The sequence below is a fragment of the Egretta garzetta genome, unplaced genomic scaffold (genome assembly GCF_000687185.1).
Source record: "Egretta garzetta isolate BGI_Z169 unplaced genomic scaffold, ASM68718v1 scaffold87, whole genome shotgun sequence".
Lineage (NCBI taxonomy): Eukaryota > Metazoa > Chordata > Aves > Pelecaniformes > Ardeidae > Egretta > Egretta garzetta.
Window position 1 is genome coordinate 220,545 of NW_009260286.1, and position 25,794 is coordinate 246,338.

Consider the following 25,794-nt stretch of genomic DNA (forward strand, 5'->3'; position numbering starts at 1 on the left):
AAGTACAGACGCTGCCCTCCACCTTAACGAACAGGACAGACTCATCAGGAGTCAGATCTGTAGATTCAACACATTGAAGATGCTTCTAGGAGTTTTATCTGTCATATACCCTCGCACTAACATCACCAGCTTTTCTAGCCATCACCAGGCATGTCTTGCTATCAATGGCCTCCTTCCTCCCATGCAGCTCTGAGCAGGCTACGGTCTCCATCCATACTGACTGCAGCAGCAGCATCTGCACTCATCAGGAGTCAGATCTGTAGATTCAACACATTGAAGATGCTTCTAGGAGTTTTATCTGTCATATACCCTCGCACTAACATCACCAGCTTTTCTAGCCATCACCAGGCATGTCTTGCTATCAATGGCCTCCTTCCTCCCATGCAGCTCTGAGCAGGCTACGGTCTCCATCCATACTGACTGCAGCAGCAGCATCTGCACTAGGAAACCAAACAGTTCAAATCCAGACACACCATTATCGCCCTTGTTTAAGTGCTACCCTGTTCCTTGGAATGATTTTGCCAACTAGCATTACCCCAAACAAGTAACATAGTCTGAGCTATAGCAGGGCTAGTTCCAGTCACCAATCTGCAGAAGGTGGACCCAGATATTTTGGATGGAAAGTAGAGGAGCAGGAGTACGTGGCAGAGGGTTTAGTTACATGGCCATGAGGTCAGCCAGCCACAGGGCCAGGCAGCAGGCTCTTTCTCACTGTGTTCAGTACAGAGTAGCTGATGTGTACATGGTAGATGAGCACAATCCTGATGCTACCTTTACCAGGCAGTATCGGCATTTTTTTTTCCACGGGAGAGGCCTTGCCCATGCTACCCACTGAAAACCACATGCCACGCTGCCTACAGGCAGCTGTGGGACCCTGCTCAAGCCCATTCACCAGCCCCACTACCAACGCATATGTAGCCTCTTCTATGTAGCTCCATCTGCCAGAGCAGGTCCTAACTATGCTATCATAGAATCATAGAATCATTTGGTTGGAAAAGACCTTTAAGATCATCAAGTCCAGCTATACCTGTCTAAACCACTACTAAACCAATCCCTATTTGTATTTTAACAATGCCCAGGTCCAGCCTATTCTGGCTACAGGTTTACTGGTAAATGAAAACTTACGCTGTCCCCAAGGTCAACTGTGGTGGAACAACACACAACCATGCTATTAAACACTCTTGCCCTCTAAAACAGAGTGCTGACACCCAGTCCCTGTCCTATAACCAACCTCAAACCATCTTCCGGTCTGCCTTGGAGAGAGTTAGCTGTGCCAAGGCAATGAACCATCCCATGGGCCATGCTAGAGTTTAACAGTACTGAAGATCTATTTCCAGTATCTGTGCCCAGGCCCTGGTACTGCTGGTTTACCAGCATACATGTAGCCCTAGATACACAGCTTCTTTGGACACAAACCAGGCCCCCATATTCACATATATCAGTAGTGAATTCCTCAACTCTCCAACTGCCAGGCTGCTCCAGCTCAACCTTCACTAGCCAAAATGAGCAGAAAAGCAGAAGAGATTCAATCTGCTTCAATTACAGATGGGGCTGAAATCCCCTGGCATAGAAAGAAAGGCACTGAGATTTTAAAAGCCTCTTTTACATGGACTTTTTGCAAACCTTAATACTGAAAATATATCCAGGAAAAAAAGTCACATGTTGGGGCTGCAGCATGTAAACCATTCAATAACTTAATTGGTAGCAATATCTGGAGCCTATCCAGTCCAACCTCCTGCTCAAAGCACAAACAGCTTTGATGTTAAATCAGGTTGCTCAGGAATTTGCCCAGGCAAGTTTTGAAAATCTCCACAGATAAATATCCCCCAAACTTCTTGGGCACCTGTTCCAGGGCTAAACCACTCTCCAGGTGAAGAATGTTTTCCTTGCATCTAATCAGATTTCCATTACTGCAATTTGTGTTCATTGCTTTTGGTGTTTATTTGCGTTTTTTCTGTGCATTTCCAAGAACAGTCTTCTGTAGAGCCACCTATTAGGTAGTAGGAAACAATAAGATCCCACGCTGAGCTTTCTCTTCTTGAGACTGAACATACCCAGATCCCTCAGTTTTTCCCCATATGCTGTGTGCTCCAGCCCCCCTGACGAGCTTGGTGGCCCTTCACTGGCCTTGCTCCAGTTTTTCAACATACCTCTTTATCTGGGTAACCCCAAACTGGACAGTTAAGTGGAGTACTGGAATGCCAAATAGAGTGAATAAACCTTCTTCTTGATGTACTTACAATATTCTTATTAATAAAGTCCAGTATCCACTTAGCCACCATTGCCACAAGACCACACCACTGACTCATGTTCATCTTCTTTTCCCCTGAGACCCATTGGTCCTTTTCCTGCAGAGCTGCTTTCTAATGAGCTGGTCCCTAGCCTGTGCTGTTGCAGAGGGTTATTCAGGTGCAAAACTTTGCATTTGCCTTTGTTAAACTTCACAAGGTTTCATAAGGTTTCTCCAGCTCACTGAGATTCCTCAAGGTCCCTACCCCCCACTGCAACAACTCTCCTGTCCAATTTGGTACCACCTACAACTTCTGTCCCTTTATCCAGGTCATTACTGAAGATGTTAAGCAATATTGATCTCTCACTGCTGTTAAGTGGCTGCCAGTTTGACTCCAACATAACATTGTGGAGGTTTCTTGTAGCACTCCATTTCCTTGGCTCTTTATAGCAAACAGCCACAATTTACTCAAGTCTTTACTGTTGCCGCTGACCTCCAAACCCTAATGAGCACCAAAATCTGGTGAATGCAGGAGTGGCAGAAAGTCAGCTGAGGTACCCACGTTATAAGATCCAGCTAAACTCTACCGACAACACCAAGCTCCCACATGGTAAATCCAAATACTCTTCTTATTTTCCCATGGTAAGGCCTGAGCAATTCTCTTGGAATCAGTCATATTCTTCCAGCCCTGAAAAAAACCAAATGTACTCTTTGGACAAAATTTGACAAAGTATTCACTTCAAAGACTTCCCTTTGGTCACAACAGGGAATTTTCCCTGTGTCTTCCTCCACACAATTTCTAAGCACAAATGCCTTGTGAATTCCTGTAAATGCCAGGGCAAGCAGCCAGCGGCACTTTGAGGGAGGACTACAGCGATACTGAAATTAGCTTGGTCTCCCCTCTTGGTTTTTTGATCTGTTGATGTGTTCATCCCCCGCATAACGCATTGAACTGAAATATGTAAGAGCAGCAATCAAAATCTCCAAATGGGACCATCTCCCTTATACACTTCAAAGGATTTGTGATAAGGAGGTCATTGAGCTGGATGCCAAAATGTCATATTCAAGCATCTTTATTCCCTCGCTAACTGGCACTGAAGATGTCAATAATACATCTGAGAGATGGCTGAGTGATAGATGAGGCTACAGCACCCTCATAAATCATCACTATGTCATTCGAAGCTCTAGAAGTGACAACATGGTATTTCCTTTTACCCCCATGTCTCAGGAGTATAAAAACAGTCAACATCACTCCTGTTGGCTGTTATGAAGTGTGTGTAGGTAAGTGAGCTTCCAAATGTAAGCAAGTCCTGAGGGAGCTGGATTGAAGTGAGATCTCCAAGTATATTGGTACTTCTTCAGGAGGTGATTCCAGGTCAGTAGTCTTCGCTTCCAGGTGCCCATTCCCAGAGCTCAGAGGCAAGAAAACAGAGGCTCTCTTATCCATAAATCATGCAGTTAGGCTCTCAAAAAGATGCAGGGAAGCCAAGCCCAGCAATGCTGTAGAGCAGAGTTGGGCTATGGTCCACTTCAGCTGGCCAAATTCACAATTTCCAGGTCTTCAGAAGTGGGAGTCTAGCTGTGGCACTCTTATTGCACCAGATGGCATGCTCATTCAGGGCAACTTCTCCTTTCTTTCGCTGTTTTTTTGCTTGCTAAATGCAAACTGCGGATGTTATATGAAATACCATCCTGACATCAGTGACAAACAAGTGATCCCATGTGTCAGAGATACAGGAAGGACACTCACAAATGCCACCACCATATCACTAAGTCTGAGGTAAGTACTGGTAAGCAGAGCCAGGCCCCTGCCAAGAACCTTTTAAAGCCCACAAAGCTCTAATCCCACAGCAGAGCAATAAAACAAACTTAAGACCTCACAGATGATAGAAAGCCCACTTACACAGGTTGGGCCAGAGTCACCCTCAGCTTTCATTAGGCTTGGATTGCTTCAGTACACTGCCAAAGAGCAAATAAGAATCCTGGCTGCAGTGATACTTCCACATGTGAAAGTGTTTAAAGATATCAGCTGTGCTTTTGGAATACGGTGTTTTAAACTAAAGCTTGGGTTTAGGGGATAGTGGGATCAGCTTGCTTTATCCTCTTTACTCCTGGCCTCGCTTTCCAGAAGCTGCACGTCTCTCCAGCCTTGCCCCTGGTACAAGGTGAATTCCTGTTGGTAGGAAATGCAGACTGCTGGCCAGTTTCAGTTCACAACTCTTAGGCTGAGCCCTCAGTAGGTAATTCATCTTCCTGGTTGCATTAAGTATGATAATACTCCCTGCTCTACTATCTTTATCAGACCAGCCTCTGACAGGGTAAGAATCCAACTCAAATGGCAACAAAGCCACGCTGGAGGATTTTACCAGCTGCAGCCTGCAGACAAGCATTGGTTTTAAAACTGGAATCAGTCTCAGTGATGTAATGTCCATATCATCAAGCTCACCACAATGAATGGGGCTTAGTCAATTTAAGGCTGCTTCCCAGCATGACTACTTCTTTATTACCTCTTCCTTGTGAAAAAAAGAAATTGGAGCCAATGCCTATTAATCACATCCGTTACTTTGGTTACTCACTGTTACTTGTTTTTCTCCAGTAAGGGTGACACATCCCAATCTGAAATCCAAGCCATACGTTGCTGCTTTTGATTGCAAAACTTATCTGGGTTCGAAAGAATGTTTCCAAACAGTTTTATTTTTGCATTACACTAACTCTTGGATGCTCTGGTGGAGATGGGAGCCTCTTCCAAGGCAGCAGTCATCACAGGTGGATCCACAAACAGATTTAGACACCTAGTTTGGAGATGGGTGACTAATCCCACAGTGAAGCTGGGCATGTGCCAGATGCTCAAGAACATCTGTGCATCTGTTAACCTGATGATCAGACTCACCTCCCACGTCGCAGGTGAGGCAGGCTGTCCAGAGCAAGCAGCACCATGTACACCTGAACGTGTGAATATGTTAGCATGCCGTAAGGCTGTCAGGCAGTGGTTTTCCACAGGCTGTCCATGGATCTGGAAAGACACGGGGGCATGGAGCACACCCCAATACCAACATGTGTGCACTTAAAAAAAAAAAAAAAAAAAAAAAGACAAATAGAGCTCAAGAAGAAAACTTCACTCACTCATCAGAGGATGCACTCTCTGAGTCCATGAATTTAGCAAAATCATTGGAGCACTCATTTGACTTTTTCAACCCACAAAATATAAGACCTTGATGTATCAAAAGGATACTCAGATGATTGGCTGTAATTAAAGGCTTCAGAAAGAGAATCACTGCCTAAAATATGATTTCCAGCAGTGCATGTGAGGTGAGTGATTACGAACTGGAACAGGACTGGTGGTGCCTGATCAAGAGGCGAATTCTGTGGCACACTTTGGCTCAGTGTAAAGGCACCAGGAGAAGACCTACATCTCGAATTAAAACAGAGAACAGAACCCTAGTTTCCCTTGATATCTTCTGAGGAGCAGGTGAAAGGAACAGCCTAAGATAAATATTCCCTCAAGGGAAGTTATTTACAAACAACTGACAGCTCTAGGAGGAAGCTCCTCCCAAGCAGAGGACACGATTTTTCTCTGAAGCTTGCAACATGATTTCTTGCTAAAGAATAAAAACAGGAAAAGTTACTTGCTGAGAGCTATGAAGCAGGGAGGACAGAATGAAAGATGGAAGATGCATGAGTCAATTAACTAATAGGAGAGAAATTTAGTTCCTGCAAAGAAAGCTGACAGATGCCTGAATCAGCTCTGTGGTTATCTACTCATCTGCCAAAAGAGAAAGCAAACTTCCATGGAATGGCAAAGAGGACGTAAGCAGGAAGAAAGTAACTCCAACCTGGCAGGTGAGGCAGCTGCCTGAATTCCTTCACGTTTTACCTAGGAGTGACTCAAAACTGCCTCATTCTGCAGGAGAATCTCTAACATATACAGGAGGTATTCTGTAGAAGAAGTTCTCCTGCTCTTGGACAGTCTCTCATTTATTTTAAAGATGCTCCATTAGCTGTGGTTGATACAAAGTTCAGCTCCTTCATAAAGCGACAGCTGCTGGAGGTGTCTGAGCCTCCGCTTCAGTTGCAAATTAACCAAAATTAGCCATTCTAGCAGCCTGTGAAGGATGTCTTCACAGAGTATTGATGAGCCAGTCTGCACCATGTGCAATATATCAAATCCCAGGTATTTTCAGCTTAGCCTACACCCATAAAGTTTGCTGTTCTCTTTAAAAGCCAGTGCAGAAGACATTATAAATACAGGCTTTGTCCACTTTCTCTCTACCGCAAGCAGCCTGGGAAGGTCATTTCTTTATCAGAGTAGTGCTGTCACACAGTTTCAGATGGGGGCAACAGAAATACACTGGATTTCTCCTCCTTGCCATGGCACACAAACCTCTACAGAGGGTGCAAGAAGTGAGTTGGGTTCAGAACCACAGGGAGTGTGGAAAATAAGAGGGAGAAAACCAAACTACAGATACTTGGCCCTTAAGACCAAACAATGTGGAGACCAATCAATGAAAACGAAAGACTACCCTGAAACAAGGAAAGGTGCAGAAGCAGATGTGTAAAGGGGAAAGCTCAGGAGCAGAGACACAAAACAATTCAAAGGCTGCTGGTTTGGAAGCCGGAACAGAACGGGCTTCTGAAAACCTGCACAGTCAATCTGCTCCAAGCACAACAAAACCCTCTTCAAGTAGGTAAACAAAATAAATTAATTCATTAGAAGAGATTGTTAAAAGCACTTCTGAGTGGTAAGCAGGGGCTCAGAAAAATTTTTGCTTGATAAACCTCTGGGTTGTGGAAAACGGTTTGCAGTCAGGGCTGGTGGGGAAGTATCACTGGGGCTTTGGCTCACACATTAGCTCTGGTTTCCCAGGTCCCTGCTCCCCAGCTCTGGTACAAGCAGCATCTGATGCTGCACAGAAGAGAGTCAGAGAGATGCTCCAACACCTCATGGCCAATGTTGAGGCCAAGAAGAGCCTACCTCCCCCACAACAGCATCAGTCCCAGCATGCTCTTCCTTCTTCTGTAAGCTTTTGCATTTTAGGGACTTCCTATTTAGTTTTTGGTTTGGCAGTGCCAGGTACTTTGGTATCATGTTGAGATTGGGTTTCTGGTATAAATTGCCATCATCATTATTACAAATCGTAGCAGGGAACTTGGCACTGAGGCAGCTGGATATGGTGTCTATGTCTTCACAATGTCACAGAAAATAGCTGGCTAAAAAAGAAATCTACATCCAAACATTAAAAAGGTCTGCAGAGAAGGCCAGTTGTACATTAAAAAGTAGCTTTTCATGAAAGAGAGAGAAAAATTCCTCACCACAGCCTTCAGAAAACTTTGGAAACTTCAGAAGTAGGCCAGAAAAGAGAAAATTATCTTAAATTATTCATTACAGCCCAACAAAAGTATTTTACTGAACATGGGTACAGTTCAACAAATGCCTTGGCTGAAGAGAGGTCTGAACTTCGGAAGCTGTGGGACTGGCCCACTTTTTTTAAGAGATTACCCAGCTGACACAAGCTGCAAGTCACTTCTTGCCCTTGGTTCCTAAAGCAAAGCCTGGCTTGCAAACTCACAGGTTTCCCATTACCTTTGTTTCTCTGGCTCAGCATTCACCATCATGGTAATTTTGTAATATTCTTGAGTGACATTTGAATTAAGAGGAACTTTATCAGTTCTCAACAAGTTACACTGGTTCTCGTTCCGAGTAACTCCATGGAAATAAGTTGAGACGCTATAGATTTAAATCTCTTAAATTCTGCCCTTCTATTATTAGGATTATATTCTGGATTTGCTTTTAACTAATAATTGGGCAATAGGCATCTAAAGCTACTAAAGAAGTTGATGCTCCTGAAATAAACACCCCCTTTACTTCCTCAAGTATCATACCAGTACCGTCACAGAGCCTGGTAGTGTTATTTAAATTACTGCTTTCAGAATTTTTACTTACAACCACTGCATGGGGTCATACTCCACTGTAAACAACTTTTTTAAAACCACATTGAAACTTTGAGAAAGATCTTGCCCAGGAAAAAATTTGAATGGATTTTTTCATTTTTTTAAAAAATAGTAATTGTGTGCATATAAAAACAACATCATATAAATCATTTTTATTACTCTATGGAATCCAACAATAGTTTGAGTTTTCTAGAAACAGCTGTAAAGTGATTTTAATTACCTCCTGGTGTTTTGAGACAAAAAGTGAAACACGCAAAGTATCTAAAATTGAAAAACAACTTTCTGAAAGCAGGCTTTGTCCCACTTTAACTTAGTATTCTAAACGGGAATTTCATTTCAATTTAAATTTAATGAGGTATTATATATGAGTTAAACAGCAACTGATATTTATTTAGCCTTCAAACTTGGATACTTGTGGGTTTTAATACATACAAACAGATTGGCCTCTAAAAAACATGTTTTTAATCATGAGCTACACACATAACAAAGTAGTTTCTGCACTGAATGCAAATCAAATGTACGTAGAGTTGTACCTACAGGCAGGCGCGCTCTGGAAGCCTGATGTGCACATTAGAGAGGAAAGACCCGGTCTGACTCCCTCCCACGTCTGCTGCTCATCCCACAAACCCAGCTGTTTTAAAAGCCGTCATCTCCCATATGGTGAAATCAGGACATAGGGTTTCATAGAATCATAGAATCGTTTAGGTTGGAAAAGACCTTTAAGATCATCAAGTCCAACCGTTACCCTAACCCTGCCATCCCACCACTAAACCATGTTCCCAAGCACCTCATCTACCCAGCTTTTAAATACCTCCAGGGATGGGGACTCCACCACTTCCCTGGGCAGCCCGTTCCAATGCTTGACAACCCTTTTGGTGAAAAAATTTTTCCTAATATCCAGTCTAAACCTCCCCTGGTGCAACTTGAGGCCATTTCCCCTCGTCCTATCACTTGTTACTTGGCAGAAGAGACCAACACTCACCTCACTATACCCTTCTTTCAGGGTGATAAGGTCTCCCCTCAGCCTCCTCTCCTCCAGGCTGAACAACCCCAGTTCCTTCAGCTGTTCCCCATCAGCCTTGTGCTCCAGACCCCTCACCATCTTCATTGCCCTTCTCTGGACACACTCCGGTACCTCAATGTCCTTCTTGCACTGAGGAGCCCAACACTGAGCACAGCATTCGAGGTGCAACCTCACTAGTGCTGAGTAGAGGGGCACGATCACTTCCTTACTCCTGCTGGCCACACTATTTCTGATACAAGCCAGGATGCCATTGGCCACCTTGGCCACCTGGACACACTGCTGGTTCATATTCAGTCAGCTGCTGACCAACACCCCCAAGTCCTTTTCTGCCAGGCAGCTTTCCAGCCACTTTACCCCAAGCCCATAGCATTGCATGGGGTTGTTGTGACCCAAGTGCAGGACCCGACACTTGGCCCTGTTGAACCTCATACAATTGGCCTCATTTCAGCCACAAGCACTTGGATCCACCGAAGGACAGCCATGCTACACAACATTATCTGATCAGCACAGCTTTCTGTGGATAACCTGTCTTCCTCCTGCCACCCCAGTCTCCCATTGCCTCCCCCATCAGTGCCAGAGGTTACTACCCCTCGTTGCTCCATCTCCACAGTTTGAAGGCCTTTTATTTTTAAGTATTTCACTTAAGCCCAAGATTAGAGTGCACCCACAAATTTGTACTGATGGAAATGCAGGATGGAAAATGGTCACAGATGGTGAAGCGGAAGAGAGCCAGAAATGCACCGCTGGAGGGGCAGCAGTCTCTTAAAATCAGCTCTTGTGTTGGCAGGAACAGAAACGTGTACCATGGAGTAAAATGGATATTTTTTTTTTTTACTCCATGTATTTCATACTTATTCACATGCTAGATCTGATCACAGATAAACAAAATGGAAGGGTCCATTATTTATATGGTGTAATAAATATTTATATGAGGGACTGGGAAGGCTCTGGTTCAAGTATATATACATCTGCATTAAGAGGAGGAAATCAAAACAAACTGGGTCGAATCACCTTCTGTCATTGCATTAAAATGAAAAATGCCAGGGAATGAGCACCTAAAGCAAAGGCTCCTTTGCTGAACTCATTCCTCTGCTCTTGCGTTATCAGATCCCATGAGTTAGAGAGTGCCACTGACCATCTGAGTTTCCTCAGAGCTTTGTAAACACATCCATTTCCCCCCTACGGAGGCACAGGAGGGCTCTAGTATGTTAAATGACAAGGACATCCCACTTCTCAGAAGGCTGCTCAGCTTAACCCACACACCACAACGCAAAGCTGAGCTTTGGAGACAGAGTTCCCACGATCTTGTGCCGACTTCGAAACCAAGCCCAGATTCCTTCTACCCGGTTGAGGAGTGAAATTGCTGTGGGCTCTTTATATACATGATGGAGAGAGACAGGGCCCTGGAGAAGGAGACCTGGATCCTGACGTTAGAGGTCAGCTGAACATGTTCATCTCATTCCCTGTGGTTCAGGAGGGTTTCTACTGCAAAAATGTACGTGTGAGCACGTCAGGTGCACTGAGTGTGATCAAGGATATCACTCCACTAAATGATAAGAAGAGTAACCGCTTGACATTCAAGTCCTGCCTCCTTCCAGCTCCTAATTAGACCATTACCTTGCATGCAGCTACGAGCAGGAAAAGGCCATTTTTTAAGTTGGCTTGTCTTGGTATAAACAAGTCCCTGGGAGCTGCAGGCAGAGGCAGCTGTAAACAGCAGGATAGAGGGGCAAAGGCTCCCTGGGCTGCAGCACGTTAATGGTTTGTTGCTTGCAAATATCCCTTTCCCTGGAGACCGCCCTGTGCTCTGCGTATTGTCTCTGCACATGCTGGCAGCAAAGTGGAGGCTTTATTAAGAGAGTTACAAATAAGGTCAAATTCCTTCAGGAGCTTTTCAGAGTTCCCAAGGCATTCAAGGAGGGGTCCAGCTGTTTGCAGGGGGTTCCCATTAGGGGTCAGAGACACAAGTTTCAACATGTTTCCAGTTAAAAGAGGATCCTGGCATATTTTCTCTTTAACATGACAGGGATAGGATGGAGTTCTTCGCAGTAACTTTCCCTTCACAGATGCTAAGCACATTCGTATAGACGTTCAACAGAGACAAAGCACGCATCTGGCATGGCATGGTGTGTGAAGTCTGGCTTGAGCATCTTACGTCACCCAAAAGCAGCACAAGGATGGCTGGGTTACGCAGGCATTAAATGGCTGCGACGTCACGATACCTGGGATCCCTCCACCTGAGCACCTAACGTACCTCATGTCTCTGCAGAATCCAAGAAACTCAGTGTCAGTGGACTTCATCTCCTCAACACTCCTACAGGAGTACAAGGTCTTGTATTTCAAGGGAGAAACAACACAAATTAAATTAGATTTTCCCTTACCTTATGGCAGGGTCAGAAATATATACAATGCTGCCAGCCCTCCTCCCCATCTTAGCGCTCAGCTCTTCAAAAGCCTCATCTGTAGAAGACGTAGATTTCTAAATTCAATCCAAATATGCATTTTGTTCACAGAAAAAAAAAAATGGAATAAAATTTTCTGAACTGTTTTTCATTAGGAGAGGAAGAAAAGATACCCTTCCCCACCTTTAGGGCAAGTATGAGTTCTTCTCATCAAGCAGCTCGTGCTGCCTGGATAAAAATAATCACTGCAAACTTGTCCAGGACCTACTTCCCGGGAAAAGGCCCTTTGCCAAGGCTCAGACTTGACACAAATCATCAGTCCCGTGAAATTCAAACAGAATAAATCTTCCATGTGCGGAACATAGCTGGGTCCTGCCTTACGGGAACTGGATGCTGCCGCAAAGTCTGAGTCATACGGTCACGTTTGTAAGATCAGCTCGTTGCGAATATCTGGGATCAAAGGCTGTCACGGAGCAGCCCTCCCCGTATCACAGGGCTGTGGAAACATGCAGGGAAATGTTCCCTAACTAGAGAAAGCTTTGATTTATAAGCTGCGATGTTTTCACCTGCTCCTGAAGGAACAGAGTTGCCTGCTGGGCTAGGCAGGCCCGTGGCAGGAGTAGTTTCTGGAGCAGGTTGGGGGACTCTGCGTGCCGTTCCCACGATTGCTAGTGGCGGCTGGGAGCACAGCCCCCTCACTTCAGTGCTGTAAATGGAGGCAGGGCTGTTATTCCTTGCAGCGTGCCGCAGGGAAGCACGGGGGGAATGTGCTTTTCGCTGATTTGGGTTGCAGACAGATCCTAGACTGGTTTCTTCTTGGGGCCAAGAGAGGAGTTATAACCACAACTCACCTTCCCTCTCCTGCCTCACTAGGGTTCTGTCCCATCGGGTCAACTCACTCCAGCAGGTGAAGGGAAGGTCACGATAAGCAGAGGCTGCCTGTAGCCTTTACGGCGTCATGCCGAAGGGATCAGCAAGCTGTTGGTGAACACGCTAGCAGACCTGGACAAATGCTCTCAAATATAGCTGGGATTTGAGGGATGGAGCATGGTGAGTTGAAAGACCACCTGCTCGCTCAAATTTTTTTGAGTTAAGCTCACACTCCTCATCCTCCAGTCAGGATTTCAGCATGCAGGGGGACATCAGCATCAACCACTATACTGCCTCCCTTTCACCCTACACACACGGTGACCAAATGCCTGGGAAAACCTGGGGAAGGCATTGCCCCATGGTGAGTGCCTCACCTCTCATCCCCAGCCCCATGGGGCATGCAGCCAGCCACTGTCCCAGAGACACTTGTCACTCTGCTGTCGCTGTCATGCAGGCAGGACATACCTACCCCCTTAGGACCCCAGCAGCACCAGGCTGACTTAACAGATAGATAGAATCATAGAAGCATTTGGTTGGACAAGACCTTTAAGATCATCGAGTCCAACTGTACCTGTCCATTACTAAACCAGGTCACTAAGCACCATGTCTCCCCATCTTTTAAATACCTCCAGGGTATTTATCCCACCACTTCCCTGGGCAGCCTCTTCCAATGCTTGACAACCCTTTCAGTGAAAAATTTTTTCCTAATGTCCAACCTAAACCTCCCCTGGTGCAACTTGAGGCCATTTCCCCTCATCCTATCACTTGTTACTTGGGAGAAGAGACCAACACCCACCTCACTACAACCTCCTGTCAGGCAGTTGAAGAAGGTGATAAGGTCTCTCCTCAACCTCCTTTTCTTCAGAATAAACAACCCCAGTTGCCTCAGCTTCTCCCCATCAGCGTTGGGCTCCAGACACTTCACTGATTTTGTTGCTCTCCTCTGGACACGTTCCAGCACCTCAATGTCCATCTTGTAATGAGGGCCCCAAAACTGAACACAGTATTCAAGGTGCGGCCTCACCACTGCTGACTACAGGGGCACGATCACTTCCCTCATCCTGCTGGCCACATTATTCCTGATGCAAGTCAGGATGCCATTGGCCTTCTTGGCCACCTGGGCACACTGCTGGCTCATACTCAGTTGGCTGTTGACCACAGCTTTCCAGCCACTCTACCCCAAGCCTGTAGCGTTGCATGGGATTGTTGTGACCAAAGTGCAGGACCTGGCACTTGGCCTTCTTGAACCTCATACAGTTGGCCTCGGCCCATCGATCCAGCCTGTCCAGGTCCCTGTGTAGAGCTTTCCTACCCTCAAGCAGATCAACACTTCCACCCAGCTTAGTGTCATCTGCAAATGATACTTGATACTCTAGCAACTCCAAACATGCAGATATTTGCTCCTGTCCAGCAACTCAGTCATTTTTAGCATCAAGTCACAACTTAAAACCTTGCACTGGATTTCAGTGTAAAGCTGCCTTGGCATTCCCACCATTAGCTTGGCATGACACTGTCTTGTACTGAGCCTGCTCTTGTAACTAGTTTCATTTAAGAGCTGACACTGGAGGAAGGCCCTGCCTTGTCCCAGCAGCAGACTGTGTGCTACACTCAAGGATCCAATACCTTATTCCTTGAGCAAACATCCCAATTTGTAGAGATCGCAAGGGCAGTTTGAAAACCACAGGGCATACAAGTGCTATAGACGGTATGGCACGCGCAGCCCTGCTGTCACCCCTCAGTGCTTGTTCTCTTAGCTACAGCTTTGCTCAACCAGCTCCACTGCCTCCCACCCCATTTTCTAGTGCTGTATACCCTGCTCTCAGCCAGTACAGGTTTTGGAACTTTGCATCTGGGTGAAGAAGAGTAAAACTTTACCCTTTGTGGTATCACATAGAGTTTTACTTCACACTGACATTCAAGAGCAGGTCCCAGTGCTCGTACCTTGTCACCAGTACGTGCCTGGAGTGGTGTGCACTCAGGTATACACCAGAAACCCATCAAGTTTCGTTGACTTGGCAGGTTATCACCCAGCAGCCAAACCACGACAGCAACCAGCTGTACACACTCTTAGCCCATCCCAAACACCACATGAAAGAGGTCCAGGCTAACCTGTTACACATTCCTGTTTTGGCTTCTGCACCCTGGTAACCAGGGGACTACAGGAGCACATCCAGGGACATAGGTCACCTCAGGAGACGGAGGTAACCTGTTAAAGGATGGTGACTCTCCTGACATGCACCTGAACCGTGGGACGGGGTAGGATACCCTGAACTACACTCAGCTGTCCTGCAAGTGCTCAGATTTTCACAGCTACACAACTAAGGTACTCACCATGCTGCACAAATAACCCGACTGGCCTGATTCCACCTGTGGTTTCCTACTGATACCCATCATCTGCGTATCATAGTTCCGAGCAGTCACTTCACACACTTCCATTTGAATAGCATTTAACTCCTGAAGGGCACTAGATCAGGCGATGTGAAGCCGAAGATCCCCAGATACAGCTGAACAGATACCAGCACAGGCAATAGCGGCAGCTCAAGCTTCCCATTACAGCCCCTTCTGAAGCCTTTCCCCCTCTGGAGGCAATTCCTTTGGGAAACCAGTTAATTCCCTCTCACCTCTGCAGAGAAGGATGATGAGGAATGCTGATCACAGGATTTTGCACTGCAGACAGATGCACCCTCTGCCACAGCCTACAATATTCAAGGCCATTTCACATCGGCTCCAGAACAGACGGTCCTAGTGAATGTTTTTAAATTTATTGATCTTTAACACATTAATGTAAGAGACTATGATAGCCTGAGAGTAAAGAAGCTACTTGAAGGTACTGTAGGTCAACCATAACATGATGCAACTTAACAACTTGCTTTTTGAAGTGTCACCCCTTGCTTTAACTTCACTAAAAGTTTAAATGCAATGTCAAGGCTTGACTTGGCCACAGATAGTCCATGACATCCACCAATAATATGCTCCTCCATATTACAGATAGAGGTTCAGTGTATGAACCACCAGGAGGACAGAAAATTGAACAAGAAATTCAAGGAGTACCTTCTGGCATATAATTTGATGAATCAGATAAAAGACTGTGGCTTGTTAACTTGGCTAGGGCATTTAGCTGAACCTCAGTTTGGTGCTCATGATGAAGCTCACCACTAGTTAACAAGGTACCACACATCAGGAGCACCACCATGGCAGGTTGCATGTCCCAGTCCTGCTTTTCCTAATCAGGATCTGTGCCAGCTCTACCATGATGACAGTAAATGAAATCACCCTGCCCAGGTCAGTGTGCTCTGTCAAGCTGTTCCCCTGCTTACCAATCATGGGCATCCCTAGGTTTTGGTACGGGCACTCCAGGCTGCCTCCTTGTGTCCTTCCAAAGATAGCAGAGTAAATGGCTATCACCATGCTCTTCTTACAGCTTAGCCTCAGCTTGTCATCTTCACAGGCTACTTTACTCTTGTATTCATCTGGAAGGAAACAAACATTTAATTACTCAGCTGATCCAGAGACGGGCACTCAGCATGAAGGGAACCCTCTCACCTCCCCATGGTGTGGACTTGTCAGAGGCAGCAGCAATTCTGGGCAAACGCCCCGAGGTGCACATCAGCTGCCAGCACACTCCCAGCCTTACAACTGCATTTGCTAGAGTCATTTGCATTATGCATTCCCTCTCTGGCATTATCAGCACATTTAATGAACATATTTTAACCTAGCATGTGTCAGTTCCTGTAAATAGCCAATAATTTCATTTTGCAGACAGGTGAGTGAGGCATGGCAATTGAATGATTTCCACATGGCGATATTAGAAGCCCGTGGCAGGGGAAGGTAAAATCCCATCTTTAGGCACCTCTCTCATCCACAGATCAGCCCTTTACATGCCAAGCATTTATTCTACATCACAGCAGCTCAAATACAAACATAATTATGCTCAAAAGCTTTTTTTTTTTCACAGCAGTTCTCCCTTGGCAGATTAGAGCTATTCTAAATTCGATACTAATACTAATGATGGAAGCTGCTCTTGCCTGTTGCAAATACAGATATGCAAAGCTGGTCCCCAAATCCTTCCTGAAATGGTCAGTTCAAGAATGCAAAATGCACTCTTGCTTTTGTAAGGCTGGTGCACAAAGAACAGTCACTCAGTCTACATCTGTCCAGGATACTGGGCAATTATTTCTTAAGAAATCACATGTCATTCCCTTCTCTTTACTATTATTATTTGTATTATGGTAACCTCTAGAGGCCCCAACCTAGAACAGGCCCTCCCCATGTATGTCTGCCAACACACCACAGAAGGCAAACACTATTTTGAAGAGCTGAGTCTTTACAGCTAGACATCTACAAGTGTGAAAGAAAGAGACTGAGAAAACCTAAGTGGCATGTCTACGGTCACCCAGCCAACACAGGGCACAGCCAGGAATAGAACCTCAACCTCCCCAGCCTCTGTGGAGTGACCTTCCACTTGATTATGTTATTTACCATTAGAAATGTAGCCATAACAGCATCCCAATTGCTTAATGGGAAGGGTCCCTAACCCATGGTAACCTTCAAAGCAGGATCAGTCATTTCATCTGAAATGCTCCTAGTTGTACCAGGTCAAGACTGTGCCATAGAGCACGCTAACAACCAAACAGTGTAGATAATCATCAGCCAGTGCCTGGGGCTGCCCCTGGCCCTGCAGCATTTACTAGCATAGATATTAATTTTGTCTCTCCCTATCACTGGTTCTCTTAATATCACACACACACACAGAGGACAACTTATGCAAAGTCCATATGCATCAAACTACACAGTAACTGAGAACACTAGCTAATAATTACTTCATAGTTTAATACTTAAGTCTTTACACCACGGCAGCTAGCACTTAATGTGACAGTTTTAACCATATTGTTTGTCCTGGTTTCGGCTGGGATAGAGCTAATTTTCTTCATAGTAGCTAGCATAGTGCTGTGTTTTGGATTTAGTACCAGAAGAATGTTGATAACACACTGATGTTTTCAGCTGTTGCCAAGTAGTGCTCAGACTACTCAAGGACTTTTTGAGCTTCTCCTGCTTGCCCAGGTGCATAACAAGCTGGGAGTACAGCACAGTTAGCACAGCTAACCCAAACTGACCAAAGAGCTATTCCATACCATAGAACGTCATGCTTGGGGGGGGCGGTTAGTTCGGTCGGTCGGTCGCGGGGAGACTGCTCGGGGCTCGGGGACTGCTCGCGGCTCGGGGACTGCTTGCGGCTCGGGACGGGCTGGGCATCGGTCGGTGGGTGGTGAGCAATTGCCTTGTGCCTCATTCGTTTTGTATATTCTGTATATTCTGTTATCATTCTCATTATTACTATTATTATTATTTTATCTTATTAAACTGTCTTTATCTCAGCCCTCGGCTCTAACCTTTTATTTTCTTTCCGATTCTCTCCCCCATCCCACTGAGGGAGGGGGGGGAGTGAGCGAGCGGCTGCATGGTGCTGAGTTGCCAGCTGGGTTAAACCACGACATTGTTCTATGGTTCTTGAACTATAGGTCCAAGAATCATTTTCCTTATTGGAGATGGAGAGGAATTTTCCACCAACGTTGAATCATAAAAGATTTTAGGTTGGAAGACTCCTCAGGAGGTCATCTGGTTTAACCTGTGCTCAAAGCAGGGCTAATTTCTACATTAGTTTAGATCTTTTCAAAAGAAACTGCATGGAAAAAACACAAATTATAGCAAAACAGGCACATGCTGATTTAAAAGAAACGTCTGAGAAAAAAACGACGCCTCATGCTCAACTTGGAAATTCCTACTCAAAGCCAAAAAATAGCCCCTTCAAAATAGCCTATTACCTGGTGATCAGAGCATCCACCTGGAACGTGAAAACCCTGGTCCAGACCCTCACAACCCTAGATACTATCCCAGTACTTAATCTTTCTTCTCACTCTGCAGCCTTTTTTACAAAAATCTCTGAAAGATCCTATTTTTTATCCCACTGCAGGGAAACTTTGAAACCTCTAAAATATTTATTGAATGGGAAAACACTTTCTCATCCATCCTTGTAGAGGAAGACAGAATTAAGACCTAACCCATTCATGGGAGAATCTGTGTGAAGAACACACATCCTTCCGCAGTACCTATAGGGATAAACCCACTGCCAGCTGAGCGTGTTAAGACAGTGACAGGGACCAGGAATAGAAGCTCTTTCGATACCAGAGTATGTAGGGAATGAGGAGCATCATACAGCTGTGAAGAATCAATCACCATTTTATCCATGTAGGTATTTCATCCACAGTCACCATTAAGGCACCTGAGTAATACACTGAACATGCTAAGGGTTATCATCTTTACCGATAGTTGTCTCCCATAGGATTTTTGTGTCTTCTGTGAGGGAAATAGAATCAAAGCTTTAACCTGGCTACAGATTCTAAAACTTAACAGAGTATAATAAAACTTTATAGACGTAATAGACCTTTTTTTTCCCTTAGGAAAAAAAAATGTGGATTCAGGCTGAAAGCAAAAAGGCACGAAACTCTGCAATAGGGCAAGCTCTACATAGTTAATGTTAAACTAATATCATGGAAAGGGAGAGTACTTGTGACTGGCTGAAGTGGTTGAAATATGAAATAGTCAATTAACTTTAGAAAAAGATCAATTTTGAAGTCTCTAATGAGTGAGTGCCTGTGAAGGTCTTATTTCTTACAAGGCACTAATTCGATTTCCTCTTCTGATTTGGTTATTATTAGCTACATCTCCCAATTAACGAGTATAACTGATTGCTTAACCACATGTCCTGTGGACCCATTTAAGGTCCTTAGAATATTTACTAAAGCATTTAAAGTCCTTAGAATATTTATTAAATTCTGTTGACCATTCAAAGCCTGTCATTCGGAAGCTTGACTGGGATTTAAACACAGCGAGTGCATTTATCCCAGAGGGTACTGGGGTGCACAGACATTCACATCCCTGCTGGAAGTCGGTCCGGGAGTCGTGAGACAGTCAACACCACAACTCCACCTCTCACATTCACGGTTCTTACCCTTGTAGCCGCTCTGGGAAGTCATGTTCAGGGCTTACGGGGGAAGCTGCTCAAGATATTAGACTTGAGATTAGGGGAATCTGAGTGCACACTCGTTGGGAACCAGCGCAGTTTATGGGTGATGCGCTCCTGGCACACTGAGTGTGGAGTGAGAGGGCTGTGCCACCTGTAACAGATGCCACCTTGCCATCCCTAAATTCTGCCCTGGGAAACACCCATTGGAGCTGCCAGTTCCCAAGGCTCTGGAGGAGTCCAGACTGGTCAGGGCTGCAGTCTCCTGGGCTGGCATAGACAGAAGACACTGATTTCATAAAAGGAAGAAAAAAACAAAGAAAAAAAGAAAGGATGAAATACGCAGTAGTATTTCAGAGGCCCAAAAGGTTCCCTTAAGCTTGATCACTAGAGAACAGATACTCTCAGTGTTTCTGGGCAACCTGATAGAAATCTGGATAAACAAACAGATAGAAAGTGATGTTAGAGAGAACACAAGTCCCTGAAAGTGTTTTCTGCTTCATAGCGTTGCCACCTCCATCTTAGCCAGGGTGAACCAAAGCCAGATGTCTTTCATCCAGACACTGATGGCTCCCAGGCACTGGATGATGGTAAGGACTGTGACTGATATAAAAAAAATACAGAGCTAAGCATCATCCGTATATTTACCCGTAATAGCCTTATATAAATATTGAAAAGAACCGAGGCAGCGTAAGTGACATAAGAGAGCTGGGACAGGGAATGAATCTGCATTTTTCTCTCTCACTCTCCCAAGAAGAACTGGCCTCCTACAGATCAGTCACGATCTGGTCCTAAGCCTGCTGTAACTGGATATAATTCAGCCCAAATGCTAACATTTGTATTAGTGGGTTTCATGTTTCACCCTGAAAAATTAAACATGGTTAAATGGCCTAGGAAAGGTGGCAGTGATATTCAGCAAATGGCTTACTCAACTCTAATCCCCCATGCAGTCATTTGTAGGGCAACAGAGATTTACCATGATTAAGATATTTGCTAAGGATAATATCCCTTTTATTACTGCCTGTTTTCAGAGACACTGGCTTAAATACAACTCAGTAGAGAGAAACCAAGGAGGGAACAGCTGTAGGCTTTTCTAGACACATTTTTAAAGGTCATTATATGACATGATTATAACATAGCTAGGACAATTAAGGGAAAACAATTATAAATGTTTCTAATGGAAAAATTGGCATTCTGAAACAGAGAAGTGAACAAGAAGACCCTTTGTATTGGGTTTGCATGGCAAGGTTTTGGTAGCAGGGGGGCTACAGGGGTGGCTTCTGTGAGAAGCTGCTGGAAGGTCCCCTATGTCCAATGGAGCCAATGCCAGATGGCTCCAAGAGGGACCCACCGCTGGCCGAGGACGAGCCCATCAGTGACAGTGGTAGCACCTCTGGGATAATGTAATTAAGAAGGGGAAAACCAAAACTGCGCAACTGCAGCCAAAGAGAGGAGTGAGAACACGTGAGAGGAGCAGCCCTGCAGCCCCCCAGGCCAGTGCAGCAGGGGGGCAGGAGGAGCTCCAGGTGCCAGAGCAGAGATTCCCCTCAGCCCCTGGGGCAGCCCATGGTGGGGCAGGCTGTGCCCCTGCAGCCCAGGGACCCCACGGGGGAGCAGATCCCCACCTGCAGCCCGAGGAGGACACCACGCCAGAGCAGGGGGTGCCCGAAGGAGGCTGTGACCCCATGGGAAGCCCACGCTGGAGCAGGCTCCTGGCAGGGGCTGCACTGGAGCAGTTGGTGAAGAACTGCAGCCCGTGGGAGGGACCCCAGGCTGGAGCAGAGAGGAGTGTGAGGAGTCCTGCCCTGGGGAGGAAGGAGCGGCAGAGACAGCGTGGGATGAACTGACCCCAACCCCCATTCCCCGTCTCCCTGCGGTGCGCGGGGGGAGGAGGGAGAGAAATGGGGAGTGAAGTTGAGCCCGGGAAGAAAGGAGGGGTGAGGGAAAGGTGTTTTAAGATTTAATTTTTATTTCTCATTATCCTACTCTTATTTCATTGGTAATAAATGGAATTAATTTCTCCAACTTGAGTCCGTTTTGCCCATGACAGTAATTGCTGAGTGATCTCCCTGTCCTTATCTCGACCCACGAGCCTTTCGTTATCTTGACCCACCTCCCCTATCCAGCTGAGGAGGGCAGTGATAGAGTGGCTTTGGTGGGCACCTGGTGTCCAGCCATGGTCAACCCACCACACCCTTTGTAACTACAGGATGTGTACAAGAATATTAAAGTATTGACCTGTAGTAAATACATTTACCCAGTGTGTTAAGAACATTTTCACCTATGATCCATGACAATTTTCTGAATGATCATGACTGGGAAGCTCAAAACTAAATATCAGTTGGCTCAATCTCTGCAAGACCTTAGAGAAAAAAGCTCCTAAAAAGATCTTGTGTCTAACAAAGTGACGGCATGCATTAATGCCAGAGGTCTACCTTGCCTAAAGTTATATTTTTCAATACGACTTGTGGGAAAAATTATGAAATTTTGCTAATTAAAATATGCATGCTTCACATAATCAGTGCATAATCATTGACCCTATTTCCCACATCAAAGAGCTAGAAATACACTTAAAGAGAAATCTGTCTTCCTCACAAAATCCTAAAGGATTTAAATCTTAAAATCAGGGATCTGAGCAAAGAAAGAGATCTTGTAGGAAACAGAAATGTTTTTTCCCATTTCCTTATCAGGTCAGGATTGTTTCCGATGGAAACTATTAAATTAATGAGACTGCACCCAAGATGCCTCTTCAGAACGAAACTGCATTCCATGTTAACCAGTAACTTTTCTTTAGCCCAATTTTTGCCTTGCTCACCTTCATCCCAGCTGTCTTATCTGTTCTACTGGATACCACCCAAAAAAAAGAACATTTCTTGCCTTCAAACTCATAGCTTTGCATGATATCCAGCCATTCCACCAACACCTATTTTCCTTTAACTGATAAATGACAGTGATTAGTCTTGGTCTGTGAAAAAGGGCATAGGGACAATTCACTTTCTCACCCAGCCGCTCTCTCCAGAAGAACTGCATTAATGGCAGATACATCTCCGATGTTCTGTGTCACTCTTCCTACCTACACCTCTTACTGCATGGATTAGATACAGATTGGTTGCAATGTTGAACAGCTGAGATGCACAGTGGGCCAGATGGCTCAAGTGCAACCTTTTAGTCACAAGTTAAAATTCAACAACTGGAAGTCATCACCAAATAATAAAGGTGATCATCTCGCATGTGGTGAGATTTTGCTCATTTCAGCACATGTCTAGGCAGAATACTTTGCAAAATACTAATTAATTAATTAATTAATTGGAATAATAATTGCAAAAGTCACCACATAGCAATTCTTTGTGTCAGCCTGAAGAGAAAAGCCAAAATAAGGGTTCACCATGGAAATATGAACACTTTACTATGGATGTAGTCACTCCAGACCATAATTCACAGAGTCACAGAGGACAGAGGCACCTCTGGAGACTGTCTAGGCCAATCCCCTTGTTCATACCAGAGTCAACTGAGTAGCAGGTTGCTGAGGGCCATGTCCATTCAAGTTTTTAACACCTCCAAGGATTGAGACTCCACAGCTTGCTTGGGCAACCTGTTCCAGTGATCCTGTTAATCATGTGAGAGATGAGTATCGTGAGTACCTGTTACTATCTCTTCCAGGCGAATTAGGAAGTTGAGTCTCCAAGACAACTATTAAACACTAGGACAGACGCTTCTAGGCAGCATCCTTGAACAAGAGTGCCTGTGCAACAGGACTGCCCATGAACAGCTCATCTTGGAGATATCCATCCAGTACCCTCCCTTGTAACCTGTGACCCTTGTTTTTATATATTTTTATTTTCCCTAATAATCATCTAGTTCCCAGACCTTCTGTAAGATATAGAGAATTTTTTTGAGTGCACGTAGATCTAAGTCCATCCTCCCAAAATTAAAATAGGTCAGTACATCCCAAAGCAGACAGAACAAAGGTGCCTTGGACAGCTTTCACTGGCTTCTACACTCCTCCATGAAGAAGGTATTTGGACTAAAAGGATATTTTCCAGTCAGTGCTCCCCTTCAAACCTTTTCCCCACACTCCTGTTCCTGTGTTTGTATATTTACTTAAGTTTCATTTCAAGCAAGCATTGGTTATCTGAGGTTTGCATCCTCTTTTACACTTTGGAAGATATAAGAAGATTCTGGCCTCCAAGTCCCCAGATGCAAATAAATCAACATAGATCAGAAATTCCTCACCATGGCAAATGCCTGCTCTGGACCAGTGCCCATTGCTATGGCTCCTTGTTTTTGTTTTCTTCCAATTTCCTTTCATGTAAGACATGCACCTCATATCCTGAGTTCCAGACCTTCCTCCTCGTGCACATGAATCTGCTGCCAATGAGAACTTTCTGTTCATCTCAGGATTTGAATAAATCCGTAACAATCAAGTCACCATTCCTCTAGGCAGGATTAGGTGGACAGCAAAGGTCTCCAGAGTGCTCAAGCACAGCCTTTCCCCTGACTCCCCCACAAGCACTTAAGCTGTGGGCTACCTGGTCATTCCATCATTTCAACAGCCAGGATCTAAAAAGGATCATCCCCTTTCATTTGGAGCATAAAGAAATGAGGGTCACAAATTCATGCATTTGCACAGAAATATGTTTTAACATTATTTCAGTTCAATTTTCCCTTGAGAAACCTTTTGTGAAGAGGCTGCAATTTAACTTTTTAAAATTGAATTTTGCTACCCTCGATGGCATGGAGTGCACCACTTATTTCTGCAGAAGCTAATCTGAAACTCTGAAAGATACAGCCCAAATGACAGTCCAGAGTTATATCAAATAGGCAGTTTGCCAACTTCAGAAGTACCCTGAAAACTCAAGAGTGCCAAATTTTGGAGGTCTGAAACCATTTCGACAAGTAAGAAGATTGTTCTTTGCAAACGACCTTGTCAGATTCCTTTAAAATTATGCTTCTGATGCACCCATCCAATTTGCGATGTTTAAAAGGCGCCTTTCCCCACTGTCACTTTCATTAGTCTGAAGTAGTTGTCTTTTTATATTCTACTGTGAAAAGGCTGGCAGTGCTACAAATTAACTGCTACATTTAATTTCCAAAGTAGAGTTCAGATGCACCTAGTTGCACTCTCCTGTTGGACAAACAGAGGTATATGGTTATCTAAGGAGGAAGAAGGGAACAATATCAAAATATATATGCTAGACTGTGAGATGCGAGTTAAACAAAACACTTGGGAGCCCAGGACAAATATAATACTCATCCTATTTCTGCCATTAATGAATTTGGGCTGATTTTCTGAAGCAGCTGTGACTTATTGGTGTTCTGCTGCCTGAGCCTCTGCCTCACCATTTATCAGTCTTCCTTCCAAGGATGTGAGAACCTGCTGGCTATATCTCAGTGAAATTTGCCAGAAACGTTGAGATGACCAATGAAGTTAAGCCCCCATACATTTTATAAGGCCTGGTAGCTAATTACAGAAGAGAGCCAAATTAGTGCCAAAGCTGGTTGTAATCGTTGCACTGTCCCACCAGCCAGCCAGCATGGATGTAACACCTGGCCCATTAGCATGGATATAAATCTGGACTAGCTACACCATAGGAGGCAACATAGGAAGCATGGTGAAAACATTTGTTACTACAGTGAAAAGGTAAGAGTGATGCACTGAGGAAAAAATTACTTGAATGCGTAAGGGAAAAGACCTCATTAGTACCACTGCTCATGGCACTTTTGTTCTCCTCTTCCAGTGATGGTGTAAATCTGGAGTAATGCTGCTTAAAGCTATTATTAAAATGGCTGAAAGGAAGAATTTAGTCTTACATCATTAAAATGGTCTTCTCCAAATGTTAAAATAATGGTGATAATAATTCTGACACAGGAACATTAAAAGGATACCTGACTGATATTTTCACATATAATCCATGGGGTTGCCTAGAGCATAAAATAGGGGAAAATAAGGCCTACAAGATTAAAAGCTAGTTCACTACTGTCCTAAATAATTAAACACACAACATTCCCTCAATGCCTTTGCCTGAGAAGAAAAAATGTAGCTGGGAGAAATACAGTTACCAAATCTCCCAAATTCATCACGGATACTTTAGAAGTCCCAGTTCCAAGAGACATGATTAGGTGACAACCTCCAGTGTTTTTTAAGTACTCAGAAAAAATGTGTGTGCAACTGAGAAGAGCTTGATGCACCCTTAGTATGACAAAAAGCTGAAAATATCAGGAGATACCTGTTTTAAAAACATATAATTAATTTGAAAACCAAATGTAGGACTGATACTGAAAAAATGTTGAAGAAATC

General features: G+C 44.6%; 1 protein-coding gene across 1 annotated transcript in view; it reads right to left on the reverse strand.

Annotated features, from left to right (window-relative positions):
- EVA1A (eva-1 homolog A, regulator of programmed cell death) overlaps positions 1-25,794 on the reverse strand; it is a 218,339-nt gene that overhangs the window by 109,857 nt on the left and 82,688 nt on the right. The window contains exon 4 of the mRNA XM_009642516.1: positions 15,793-15,945. Coding sequence (XP_009640811.1) covers positions 15,793-15,945 — 153 coding nt within the window. The remainder of the gene's footprint in view (positions 1-15,792; positions 15,946-25,794) is intronic.